At 35.6% G+C, this 14,746-nt stretch overlaps 1 protein-coding gene across 8 annotated transcripts in view; it reads right to left on the bottom strand.

Annotated features, from left to right (window-relative positions):
• The window catches only part of LOC107981363 (methionine-R-sulfoxide reductase B1), a 93,002-nt gene that overhangs the window by 26,435 nt on the left and 51,821 nt on the right, over positions 1–14,746 (bottom strand). For 4 of the 8 annotated variants that reach the window (XR_004345301.1, XM_032602041.1, XM_031930066.2 and 1 more), the window contains exon 2: positions 1,709–2,183. The exons of the other annotated variants lie outside the window; for them this stretch is intronic. Coding sequence is in view for 3 of the 4 variants with exons in the window: in XM_032602041.1 (XP_032457932.1) it covers positions 1,709–2,123 (415 nt within the window). In the remaining variant the exon portion in view is untranslated. The remainder of the gene's footprint in view (positions 1–1,708; positions 2,184–14,746) is intronic. 8 annotated transcript variants of the gene reach the window in all.

Here is a 14,746-nt window from a genome sequence, read left to right as displayed (position 1 = left end):
TGGCATCTCCCTCTTCATTGTCCTCTTCCTCTTTCCTTCTTTGCTACATCATTATAAGAGCTTTTGCCCCCCTCTCTTCGTACGACAGCCATTGTTCCAATCTGATTTTCTCTTCTTCTTTAATTTCTGCCCTCTTCACCAATATCATCTCCATATCTTACTTTCTTTTAAAAATAACCTTTTCGTGTCCTCTGTCCTTGTGTCCTCCAGCTCCCACTCTACACCTTCCATGATATCTTCTAGCCAATCCTTTATTGAGTCATCTTTTGTCGATTTGTTCAAGTGAACAATCAGAACTCTCTCCCACATCTTGCACCTGCTCTCCCCTTTCTTTTTACCTGGTCCACATACTTTTATCTCTCTTAGGATTCCTCCTTCTTTGTATTCTCCCACTCACCTTGCTCTTCATATTTCCTGCTTTTTCTTGTTTACTTCCACTTTACTTTTTTTCCCATAAATTTCTTCTCTTAAGGGGATGTCGTCCCAAAAAACACTGTTTTTCTATTACATAAAACTTTTTAAATAAAGCTTGCAAATAAAACAGAGTCTGTAACGCCGTAGTGTTAAGTTTAATGAGTCTTTTTACCAAAACAAAAATTCGATCGGACTTCTAGAAGTTTGGAAATACAAAATACCCCGTGGCGGATTTGCGAAGATTTTGCGTCGACATTCCCTTAACACAATACTTTTAAATCTTAAAAAAAAGAATTATGAATAAAAATGACAAAATTAAAGTAAATAATATGAAATTTTTTTTACTAATATTTAGTACAAATAACTTCAACTTTACAGTACTAAAACCTTAATTATCCCTGCTGGCGCATTGTGGCACTCGGTGCAATGTTTTGTGAATTTGTTCACTGTCCGTAGGATTCCAAGTGAACTAATGGTTCTTTTGGGCTCAAATTCAATAAGGATACTTTGTACACCTGTAGTTTTGGTATAAATGCAGGGATTTTGAGTTTAATGCTTAGAAATTATTTGGCGATGAATAAAACTGAATTTTTAAATTTTTGTTCGCTTTTTGTGCCACCTTTTTGTCATTTTTATTCATAATTTTTTTTTTAAGAAGTTGTGCCCCTTAACTCGTCCATTTCTCTTTGCCAGCTTTTCATCTAACCCTTCATCATTTCCACATCTTCGCTCACCTCCTGTAGTTTTCTCTCTAACGCCTCTTTTCTCTCTCTTTCAAATTTCACTTCTATCTTCCAGCTCTCCACTTCGTCTTTTAAATCTCTTACCTCTCTTTCCTTTTTTTCACTTTTCTGTTTTCGTTTCTCTTTATTTTCCTTTCTAGGTATATTAATACGTTTAATTAATGCAAATAGTTTTTAAAATAACTAAATGTTATTAAATATTTTATTACAAAAAAAATCGCAAAAACGACCGGCCACGACTTAATTATACATTGAAGAATCTGGTATCTGCTTTCCACTCCTTCATAAATGAAGCATTTTAATAGCATATGCAGCAAAACTGCATTGCAATTGCAATAATTAAGTCGTGGCCGGTCGTTTTTGCACTAATTTATAATAAGTTATAAGTTATAAATAAAAATCCACTTGACGAAAAAACCTACCTTAGCGGCAATTTCGACCAATATCAAAATGTCAAGTTTTTTAATAAATAAATGTCAAAAATTGTTAAATTTAATCCAACTGTGTTCAGCCGTGTCATAATTAAGTATTCAAAAACAAAATATAATTACCTCTCTGATCAAGTAAAAACTGTTTATCAGATTCGTCTTCCATCTTCTTCAAAGCATCTGCGCAAGCAATGTCAAATAATTTGTTTATGCTTTCTTTATATGTTTGTTCATTTTTTATTTGAGTGTCTGATCTACGTGAAGCATTTCTTTGTATTTTTCTCCATCTTTCATATTCAGCCTCCAGTTTAATGACACATTTTTTATTTTCTTGCGTAGGAATTCGAGCTTTCTTCCAAATAATGATACACTCTTCAATGGTTAACTTCGCACTTTCACGTACAGACTTTGAAACTCTTCGTAGGTTATAGAATAAAGCAGCTAGTACTTGTTTTATCGTTGATAGATTATTAGTTGCAACTATTTGATTAGTACAATATCCAATGTGATTGACTCTTTCGCGTAAATTATAAGCCATTGTTGAAAAACTAAATAAAATTGTTCATGTGGAGCAATATATCTCGAAATTAAAAAGTGCCTGTTGAAATAAAATGAGCCGTGGTTAAAAAGGAAAATAAGTTTAATATAAATATTCTTATGTTTACATGAGCTATATGCTCGCCGTGCAGTGCTTATTGCTCTGAGTCCGATGATAGAGAGAACGTACAGTGTTTATTGTTTATCGTTGTATAATATAATATGTATACATTCAACACTACCATTTTGTATTCACGTTACTTCGTGTCAGCTGATCCCTTCGCTGATCCGAAAAGTCTTTAGGCCGCAGTCCCATCGATGGAACGAAAATCCGGAATAAGAATTCTGGAACGACAACAGCCACTCACAGCCATTCCGGTTTACCCTTCCGGTTTTTGAATATAGCCCGTATCCGATACAAAAGAATTTTTCAGATATGTATAACTATACTTTTTATGTATAAAAAAATTGACCTCGTATTAGTAACATTGTAACAAACCCATTTTTTGGTCACTTTACCGTGATTTTCGACCTTTTTGACGATTTTGGCTTATATCTTGTTTTCTCAATTGAATCGGCAAAAGCCAATGGCACCATTCGTTTAATGAGCTCAAAATACATAAAAATGTATGTTTTTGAAAAAAACTTTCCAACTTATCATTTTTACACGTTTTTTTGCGATTTTTCGAGTTTTTCAACGATTTTGGCTTATAACTTTTTTATTTCACTATTACGGCGAAAACTAATAGCACCATTCGATTCAGCGAATAAAACTAATAAGTTTATGTGATTCAGTAGTTCAAAGTATAAATTAGTAGAAAATATTACAAATCAGCTTTTTGGCCTTTTTACCGTGAATTTCGAGTTTTTTGATGATTTTAACTTCTTTTCTCGATTGAATCGGCAAAAGCCAATTGCACCATTCGATTCGATTCGCATGGTTTTTGAGGTATATAGAAGCTATATTTGCCCGGCCCCAGTGAAAAAAAAAATTAAGGTCTACCCTAATGTGCACGCTTCACCGCTGCTGCGTCATCGCTTGCTCCTAATCCGCACGCACACACACACACTATCCGTGCGAGCTACGCCGCTGCGTGCTCGCTCTCGTTGCGCAACTATGGTTCTACTCCCCCTCTGCCGCTGCTGCTGGTATGTGGCTGTTGTGCTGCTGCTGGCTATTCGGCTGTAGTGTTTACAAGGAAGAGAGGGGCAGCGGAAAGGTTCGGCGTTTCTAAACTATAGTTGAACGACTTAAGCTTTCAATTAATTTTGAAATACGCAACGGATCGTGTACGGGGAATTGCAGGTATTTTAAAAATCATTAAATACTGTATATTTGAACAATATTTCATCTATTGAAACTATAAATTTTGTTAGAGGAAGCTACATGCCAAAGAATTAGCAGCAGTTTTTTGGTTTATTATTGTTCATATACATTTTAACATTTGTTAGTATATTCTCTCATTTTCTTAAAGTGTAAGTTGTGTAAAGTAGAATAATGTAACAATAAGGAGCTCTCTTTTTCCTGTACTTGTTTTATTGTAAATTGGAAATATAGACGGCTGTAGTTGAAAATTTAAACAATGAGGTCTAGGTTTTCTGTTTTGACAACTACGAAACAATTATCTACGTATCTCTTAAAGATTTCAATGGCATTACTAAAAATATTGAGACATCGTTCTTTTAATAATTTTAGTCATTTTGGCGAACTAGATGCTAGTATAAAACCATGTCCCCGGACCATTTTTCTGTTTTCTTCCAATAGTATTAACGCCCTTCTTTTATCTTCTGTTTCTTTATAGATCCGTTTGATCAAGATTATTTTTGTTGAAATGTTCTAAAAGTCGGCAAATAAATTAGCTCATAACAGCAGGCCAAACCAATTTCATTCGTAGGGAATATCATCCTTTATCACCTAACTAAAGCTTGACTAGAATAAAAATAATAGCTTTAATTTTAAATTAAAATCTTCTTAACCTAATTACAGTCTTCATTTTTAGGCACGACCGCGACACGAAAGTGCCTTATAAATTCGTGCGCAAAAAATGTGTGAGATGCGATATCGTATACAGCCCGTAACCGATACAACAGAGTTTTTCAGATATGTATAACTATACTTTTTATGTATAAAAAAATTGACCTCGTATTAGTAACATTGTAACAAACCCATTTTTTGGTCACTTTACCGTGATTTTCGACATTTATGACGATTTTGGCTTATATCTTGTTTTCTCAATTGAATCGGCAAAAGCCAATTGCACCATTTGTTTAATGAGCTCAAAATACATAAAAATGTATGTTTTTGAAAAAAACTTCCCAAATTATCACTGATTATAATCCTTAAAAGTCCATTTTTACACGTTTTTTTGCGATTTTTCGAGTTTTTCAACGATTTTGGCTTATAACTTTTTTATTTCACTATTACGGCGAAAACTAATAGCACTATTCGATTCAGCGGCTCAAAATACATGGGCAAATATACTTCCAAAGTTAAAATTCCAAAATTTTCACAGGTTTTCAGAACGATAAACGTTTTGACCCTTTTTTAACATGTAAATCCCATAAGAAACTTCGGGTGCTTGGATGCACGTGAAAAATCGATGCCATAGGTTGAAAACCTATATGCGCATGGTTTTTGAGGTATATAGAAGCTATATTTGCCCGACCCAAGTGAAAAAAAAAAAATAATAATTAAGGTCCACCCTAACCTATATCCTCTTGCTTCGTTGCCCATTCTGAATCTTGCTGTCGTGGCTAGCCTACTTTTCTCTGTGTTCCCTTTTCTTCTTCTTAGATATTCAGGTACCTTCCCAAGCGGTTTTATCAGTGCTGTTACGTCTCTTGCCTGTCTTGATTCCCTTACTTCTCTTTCCTAATTCTGTCACTGTATATCCTTCTCCACTCTTTCCATCTCAACCCACATCTGCTCTTATTCTTTCAGTCTTGATGATGATATTCTGCCAGTACCCAGCCTCCTTTGTTTACTTTATTTTCTTTTACTTTGCTCCTACCTTCTCTTCCCCTTCCTTCTCCATCTTCCTTTTCCAGGATTCTCCACATGACGCCTTCTTTTGCCTTACTTAATTTTGCTTCGTACTTAATGGCTCTTTTCCTTGTCCTAGTTTCGAGTTTGAAACACTTTGTCTCCAGATGAAGTATGTGCTCCGACGTGGTTCTGTCCAGCTTTGTTACCCATTTCATATATTTTCTCTAAATCTTCTCCAGCTCTTCCGTGCCTTTCCATCCCCATACCTTCGCCCCATACTCCATCAAATAACCTTATCCTTAGTTATCCCTGAAGAGCTTTTCTCCTAGTCCCCACAACGAGCTCATTACTGTGCTCGCCTTTTCTTTCAACATTTTGATCCGTGCTTCCTTTTTTTTTTCCATTTTCCAGTAAAATCTTTCCTATTTCTTTCTTTTTGCCCTGTTTTTAAATACCATTACCTTCGACTTTTCTGTGTTCAACTTTAAGTCTTTTCTATCCATTATTTTCCTGAATCTCTTTAGCATTTGTTTTAGCCCAGTTGCACTAGTTGCTAGCATCACTACGTCATCAGCATATAATATCGACCAGAATTTCTTTTTCCCCAATGCTACCACTCCTTCCTGCACTTTGCTCAGTTCCTTTTCTAAGCCTGACCCTTTTATGTATCTCAAATCCTCCTATTCTCTTATCCACTCCTATTTTCAGTTCGCTCTTTGTCCATTGGTATAACTCTTTAACCCTGTTCTTTACTCTGTTTCCTAATCCTAGTTTCTCCATCACCTCTTTTCTATTCACCCTGCTAAACGCCGCTCTCGTGACCGCGAAAACGCGTAAACTTCACCTCCCTTTTTCTTCAGCTCCGTATCTATTGCTTTTCTTAGTATAGAAATCGCGTCTGCTGTACCTCTCCCTTTTCTGAATCCCAATTGTGTGACAACCTATGGGAAGAGCTAGAGATCCTCGGAATCATTGCCTCTAAGACCCCTTCACCATCTCGTTTCTCTATAGATGATCTCAATAAGCACTTCAGTTCAGTCTCAACGATTTGCTCGCTCCTGCTGTTGAGGACTATCTGCACACCTTGAAAGGTCTAGACCTCCGTGAACACTTTAAGTTCAGCATTATTACAAAATCGTACGTGTTAGCTGCTAGATCACATTTCGACACTTAGGCTAGGGCTGGACAGGGCTGGGCTTGGGCAGGGCTGCACAAAACCAACTAAAACTCAACGTTCTTAAAACAAAGGTAATCTTTCTAGGCCTCCTCTATTACGTCAATGCATACATTTTGTAGCTAACACTTTCATCAACATAGGGGATGCCCACGTCGAGTTTGAATCATCTGTGCGTAATCTGGGATAGGTGATCCACTCTAAACTAACATAGAAAGAGTTACACAAATGTGTAAACGTGCTCATTTGCTAATGTGTAGACTTTACTTATTCAGAAAGAGTACTAATCTCAGGTTGCACAAGCATCTTGTGCAACTGGTCCTATTTCCGATAATAGACTATTATTTACTTGTGCACTGTGACCTGACGCAAGAACTTCACACCAAACTGCAGAGACTCGTGAATACAGGAATTCATCACGTCTATGGTGCAAAGAGGGATAAGCACATCTCCCTATACAGAAGGGAGTTGCAATAACTCACCACCGCCGGACGCCTGAAGTATTTTACTGCCTACTTCTTAAGAAAGATGCATAACTCGGCTGCACCATCCTATGTTCTGGCATTAATAGGGATAAAATGAAATAAAATCTCTCTCTCTCTCTCTCTCTCTCTCTCTCTCTCTCTCTCTCTCTCTCTCATACATTTTCATAATAATAATAATAATAATAATAATAATCATAATAATAACAATATCAATGGCATGCTTGAATTTTATTTTCTTTACTGTTCGTTTAAAAGGATTTTTATGTGAGTTTTCTACCGGTAATGTAACAGTATCTGTAAATTTTCTATTTTCTGAATCAACTTATTTTTGAAGTGGATTAACATTTGGTCTGAAAGTTTCTTTAACGGCTATCGCAAAATTATCCTTTCTGAATTTCAATAATTTATATTTGCGCTAGACAGCATTTCGTGCTTTGACTAACTCATGAAGAACATTTTTCTCTATATAAAAATTAGATATGTTAGCACTTTCACATTCAATGTCAGACTAAGTATTCAGAATTAAGCACGAGCTATATTAATAGAAACTGATCGAATCCCTTCCAATATCTTCCAACATTGATATTTGTCAATCATGAGAAATCCATGATTTACATCTCCAATTGATGTTATCTCTCACAAAGATAGAAACAGTCGAGCTTTTTATCCCTACCTATGCAAAAGAATGCTCAAACCTTATTCTGCTTTTTAATATTATAATTGAATTGGAAAGTGTGCTATCTGGTGCTATAAATTCATTGTGTTCACTGAAAGGAAAATACTTTATAACCTTGAGAGGCTCCAACAATTGTATTAAAAATGCATACTTTGGTTGATTAAGCGACTTGGAGTATACTAATACATTTTCGAATCTAACACCGTTGAGATTAGTTATAAGTGCAAGCAAGCTGTTAGTTTTACTACAATTCGACGGCCTGCAAAGCATCGCCCTTATGCTATCAGGCAATAGATCACCATACCGTTTAACTTTTTTATCTTGCTCGATGACGGAATCGGCAAAATTCGATACCGGGAGCTTGTTCGGATGCTTGAAATCGACTAGTTGCACAGTTACAAAGAAGACACTTATATACTCTCATTATCAATTAATCATAAATCTTCAGAGGAGAATGACCGTACACGACGTAGTCGTGATTACTTAAACAAAATTATGAACAAGCTTCCGATGAAAATTTACTTGCCAGGATATCAATACTGCGGTCCAGGTATCAAGTTAGCAAAACGTTTAGCACGGTGAGATCCAGTAATTAATCATCTTGACGTATCCTGCAACGAGCACGATATTGCTTATTCACAGAATTGTGATAACGACGAGGCAATAACCACTGCTGCTAGAATTTTAGCTGATAAAGCTTCAAAAAGAGCTTTTTCGAAAGACGCGAGAATCATTGAAAAAATAGCTGCTATTGCTGTTTCAAAAATTACGAAATTAAATACGAAATTCGGAATGAATGCAAAGAGAAGAAGAAACAAGAAGAGCTTACGATTGAATAAGATCGTGGAAGCCGTTGCCAAATCTATGATACCACATTTGCGAATCATCGCTCCTGATGGAAAATAACTATTCTGCTGTTAAACAAAAAATGGACAAGATTTTAAGCATACAGTCAACAGTAAACTTTGATGAGTCGTCAGCACACTATAAGCTGCACGCCCATCAGCCCTACACGGTTTCATCTTTTAAAAATAACGTCGAGATTCGCATAGTTATTCAACATCAAAATTTGAGTCTTTTATCATCACATAGTTCACTGCACATTCGCGGTAAATTAACGAAATCAAATGACACTGCTCTAACACACACTAAGTTTGTAAATAATGCTATCTGTTACATGTTCGAAGAGATCGGATATGAAATTAATGCTGTAGGAATCGACAAGTGTAAAAATGTCGGTTTGACCCTTGTCATAAAAGCTGGATTTTACACAATCCTAGTCAAAGTTCAATAATGAAAATGCAGGTTGGTTAGACATTGCAGAGAGTGATTCACTAACCAATGCCTCCGGCTACTTGGACGTTAACGTACCGCTGAGTATGATATTTGGGTTTGCCGCAGATTGCAGAAAGACCGTAGTCGACGCGAAACAAGAGCTTGTACTGACAAGGTCGCGAAACGATTTGAGTGCTATTATCCAGACGGTGCACAGTGGGAGAAAATGGACAAAATTCGAGCCACGCGTCATTTTTAATCGTAGAGCCATGATTTTTTTTAATCTCTTTGAAAAAGCATCAAGTTTAAGCTACAGGTGCGGAAATTATTGTCTCAACTTCCCCTAAACCCATGAGATCCCTAGAAGCCACCCCTACCAAACCACAAGCAGTATAACTCATCTATCCCAGGGAACAGCGAGTTAAATCGCTTTATTTTTTCTTGAAATAATTAAACCATATACCATGAGCCAGCTAATAACCTAAATACCTCCCCCTAACCCGCTTAACCCCTAGAAACCACCCCTACCAAACCACAAGCAGTCTAACTCATCTATCCCAGGGAACAGCGAGTTAAATCGCTTTATTTTTTCTTGAAATAATTAAACCATACACCAGAAGCCAACAAATCACCTAAATACCTACCCCTAACCCGCTTAACCCCTAGAAACCACCCCTACCAAACCACAAGCAATAAAACATGGTTTTAAAAAATGTTTATTCATGTCGATTTTTCACATTGAAATCATTTAAGATATAATGTTTAGAGCGAAGAAATCGTGTCCTCGAGATTTAAACTGCAGTGTCACAATTTAAATTTTGAAAAAAAAAAAGGTAAAAGCACATAAAATTGCGGCTAACACGGGAAAATCGTGAAAAATTTCCAGAATTTTTTACTTGAGAATGATAGACTATAGAAAAAAATTTACTGAAGAAAAAGTTCTTAGATTAAATAAAAAAATACGTTGAAATTCTATCAGAATTTTTTGAAGATTTCTCGAATTTATTATATTATAGTATAATTTAATAGTATAATTTAAATCTATTGATCATACGAGTGTTTGATGGTTAAATGTTTATTTTTGAATTTATTAGATTATAGTAAAATACATACAAATATTGATCATACGATTTTTCGATGGCTAAATGTTTACTTTTTGAATTTATTAGATTATTGTATAATACGTACAAATGTTTACTTTATCATATTGAAAAAAAAATATGTTTAAATTTAAATTAAGTTTTCTTCCGTCAAATCTAAGAATATTTCTCTTCAGTAAAATTTTTTCTATTACGACTCTTATAAAATAAGGCATAGGTGCGTTCTGTTGATTCTAACTCTATGTATTTATTTTTTGTTAATCAATACAGCTGCGACTAAAGAATCAATCAACTTTTATTTCATATTTTCTGTTTCTACATTAATAAACACACGGACTTCAATTTTAATTGAGGATTTAAAATTACTTAACATTTTTCTTATATTTCATATGTTACGTCATAGATCATATATATATATATATATATATATATATATATATATATATATATGTGTGTGTGTGTGTGTGTGTGTGTGTGTGTGTGAGGCATTCTTTCCCAACGTTACACCCCTGCTGCCCACTTTTTATTTCATCTAAAAATTTTCAAAAAAATGTTAAATTTTGTAGAAAATTCTCAGCTTTCGAATGGCGAATGGCAAAATCACCAGTGTTAATCGGATTATCCTGAAAATTCAAAAAAACCGCAAATTAAGGATGGAAAATTTACTGTAATGGCATCCTACTAATTCTGAAGTTGCTATACGAGTATTATCCAATAGGTAACAGCCTCTTTTCACTATAAAATACCTCGACGAACCGTTCAAATGGTCTCAAATTGGTTCTGGAAAAATTTGGATCCTGAAAATAGAAAAAAAATGACAAAAAGTTGTTCTTTCTGTGTAGTTATGACAATCTTGGTGTCAGAAAGAGGTATTAGACAACCTTTAGTTAACTTACAAATTTGAGAACACGTTGGAAGGTTCTCAACATCACTCCTGGTTTTGCCAAAAAGCTAAAATAATAATGCGAAGATTCATTTGAAAAATAGAAAAGATAATGACTATTCTTGTGATGATAATTCATCAATCGGATAAATTTTTCAGAAATGTCTCCACTATGAAATATGAATTAATTGATGTGACTCATAGTCAAATTCATAAATTTGTTGCATTGTAGTTCATCAGAAACAGGCCTGAGAGTTGAAATAGATCAATGAAACTGAGTGTTATTAGTAGTCATTTTTTAAAACTGTTGGTCACAATATATCTTTTCTATGTTATGCTTCTAATATCTCCTGAGCTATTATACTCTATTTTTTGAAATCTTGATATGAAAATATCGTTGTAGCGCCATCTTCAGAGTATCTTTTGCTCATCATTTCTGTGTTATTAATGGGTATGAAACAGTGTTTCTTTAGAATTTCTGGAACTGGTGGAGCAGCATCAAATCTTTTGTTCAAAAATCTTTTCATTTTGTTGTGATCTTTGTCATTGTAAGATAGTACATGAATATTTTTGGAATTTTTCTGAGCCCAGTCGATAAGTTTCTCGAATGTAATAATGGCGTCATTTGGTTTACAAAGAAGACTAGCTCGTACAGCTTCTCTTTTGAATACAGCACCTACACCATCAGAAGCCCCTTTACCGTGTGCAGTAGCATGAAAGTGCCATTCTGCTCGGACACCAAAATCCTGTTCATGATACATAAGATTCATCATCTGGTATTTATTTTTAAAATGCTGTTTAGCTCCATTGCTAAAGTAGATAACTTTACTCAGCTCAGAATTGATTTTTTTCAATTCAGGGACCAGCAACTTCTGTACAGTATATACTGCAGCTGTGTCATGGAGTGTACTATTTGACAAGAAAATGAAACTTTTGTGCTCAATTTTCAACCCATTTTTGTAGTAACACACGATAGGAAAGACTGTGCATTGGGAATTATTGAAGTGGAATCCTTGCGATGCCTCTTGTGCAACATATTTGTAATTTTCAGAAAAGTCTAACACTACGAGAAATTCTCTTTCTTCTCCTGATAGTATCGAGACTGTTGTTTTGCTATGAAAGAATGAGGTTTTAGTTTGATTAATTTTTCACATAATTCATCAACGAATTCAGATGACGAACGGATTTGTGTTTCTAGAGTTGCTCTGTCAGTAGTTGTCCATACACTAAATTGCACATGACGGATATTTTCCCTCTCCAAAAGTTCTTTCAAATGTGTTAGATTAATCCTAGTTGGATGGTTGGTGAGGAGAACTCGTAATTAAACTAGGCTCTAATATTCTGTTATAACTCTCTTTATTTTCTTCTTATATATATAACTCGGGCGACGGAGCTGTTGCTTCGAGAGCGGTCGGCAGGAGAGTGAGTACTTTGCAGAGCACGCGTGAATACCTAGCGCTGCCCGCATGGTGGCGCTAGATTAGCCCTGTAGTCTACTATAGACGGCAAGCGGCGCGAAGACTCGCCAACACTCCCTCCCTTCGGGGCGCTTGTCCTCCTGTACGTCTGCGTTTTTTATTCTCTGAACTTTACTCTGAATTAGTTTCTCCTTGGTTTCCTGTATCTGAAATATGTACAAAAATTCTTATTCGTCTGATATATATATATATATATATATATAAAACTCTGAAAATTATAATTAAGTGTGAATTTCTATGTTCAATATTTTATCTCTGAGGTATTTATGAGTATCATTAGGCAGAGGTTTAGTCATAATGTCTGCCACATTGTCGGTAGTAGATATCCATTTAACTCTGATTTGTCCTTTTAGGACACACTGTTTTATGTAGTCTCCGTGTGTTTCTGCCATGTGACTTTTACTACCTGTCTTTTCTCTGATTTGTAGTTTTCTCTGAATTGTTTCCAGATCATCATCAAAGTTTTTCAACTTGTGATTTCCTTCCATCTGAGTGCAGTCCCCTGCAGATTTGTTATCGCACCACAGGGTAACAGGATACATAGTTTTCCCTGTTATATCTCTGATAGCTTTATCCAACGATACAATTTCTTGGCAAGCATTGCTCATTGCCAAGTACTCAGCTTGGCAGGTAGAGAGTGATACGTAAACTTGTTTATAGCTTCTCCACATAATTGAGTCGCCATACAATTTTATTACATATCCTCCAGTTGAAGATGAATCTTCACAATCTCTAAAGCTAGCGTCTGTCATTGCTTCCATATACTCATTTTCTGCTCTGAAAATCAAACCTATTTCTGAGGTTCCTCTGAGGTATCTGAAAATCCTTTTTACTTCCTTCCAGTCACTTTCAGTGGGTGACGGCTGTTTTCTTGATAGAAAGTTTACTGCAAATGCAATATCAGGTCTGGTGGCACCTGCCAGATATAGTAAGCTTCCTATAGCTTCCCTATACGGTGCATGAGTTGCTATCTGAGCTTCTTCTGAATTTATGAGTTCTCTTTTTCGAACCTGTCTTGTAACCATAGGTGTTTTCTGTGGCTTACTATCTTTCATATTGAAACGTTCAAGACATTTCTCTATGTACTCTGATTGTGACAGTTTTAATATTTTCTGATCTCTGTCTCTGGTTATTTTCATGCCTAAAAATAATTTAGGTTCTCCTAAGTCTTTCATCTGAAAGGTAGAACATAATTTTTCTTTTATCTGTTTTAGTTTCGTCTGATTGTTGCCTGCTAGAATGATGTCGTCTACATATAGCAGTAATACTACCATCTGATTTTGTAATCTCCACGTGAACAGACATGGTTCATTTATGTCCTTTTCTAGTCCAAGTTCCAAAGCAACTTCTGAGAAGCGTTTGTTCCATCGCTTGGGACTTATTCTGAGGCCATACAAGGATTTTTGGAGTTTACATACTTTATTTTTCTTAATGGATGGGTCTATTTTTATACCATCTGGTATTTCCATGAATATGTCGTCTTCAAGCTTTCCATTCAGAAATGCTGTCTTGACGTCCATCTGATAAGCAGTTAAATTTAACTTATTAATGATTGCAAAAGTCGCTCTAACGATTGGCAATCTTGAGACTGGTGCGTAAGTTTCTCTGAGTTCATATTCTTTTCTATCCTTGAATCCTCTGATAACTAATCTTCCTTTGTAAGTCGTCTGACCGTCTTCTGAGATTTTCCTTTTGAATACCCATTTGGAATCAATGATGTGTGCCTTTTTGCCATCTTTGTCTAGAGAGGGTCTGTCTACTATTGTCCACACATTGTTGTCTTCCATAGACTTTAACTCTTGTTTTATTGCTTCTGACCATTTATGTTTGTCGTCTGATTCAATAGCTTCTTTATAACTGACAGGATCTCTGTTCGTTCGTGCTATAAAAATATGTCCAAGTTCATCTTCTTCTGAGTGTGTATCTCTGATTTCTCCAGTTGGAGTACATACTTGTGGCAGATCGTGATTGGTATTTTCTACTTCGACTACTGCTTCTCTGAGATGTGTCCAAGTTCGTCTGTTTGTCTTGGCTTTTCTTTCTAGACAAGGTCGCTTTTCTGGTTCAGGTTTCTTAGCCTTTGAATCTTCTGAATTTTTGTCATCTGCTTTTCTCTTCTGATTTTTCTCTTTCTCTGATTTTGAATCTTTTGGTATATCTGGTTGTGTTTTGACAACATCTGTTGATATTTCTAGTGTCTCTGATTTTTCTCTTAGGTCAGTTTTATACACATCCCTATACACCAGTTTTTCATTAAATCTCACGTGTCTGGATGTAATGAATCTCTGAGATTCAGAGTGCCACAAATCATAACCAGTTTGAGAATATCCAACCATGATTGTACGGATTGCTCTGTCTGAAAACTTGTTCGTCGCATTCGGTATTTTGGCATAGGCCAAACATTCGAAACGTCTGATTTTGTCTAGATGCATGTTTCCATTTGGAACCATTTTCTTGATTGGTATCTCTGAATCGATTCCTTTGTGTGGAGTTCTATTATAGATATGGACCGCCACTTCCAAAGCTAGTATCCACATGCTCTTGGGTAGACCAGAGTCTATCATGAG

This window comes from Nasonia vitripennis (assembly GCF_009193385.2).
Source record: "Nasonia vitripennis strain AsymCx chromosome 4 unlocalized genomic scaffold, Nvit_psr_1.1 chr4_random0008, whole genome shotgun sequence".
NCBI lineage: Eukaryota > Metazoa > Arthropoda > Insecta > Hymenoptera > Pteromalidae > Nasonia > Nasonia vitripennis.
Note: the sequence above shows the minus strand (reverse complement) of the source record. Positions and strands in the feature narration are given on the sequence as shown.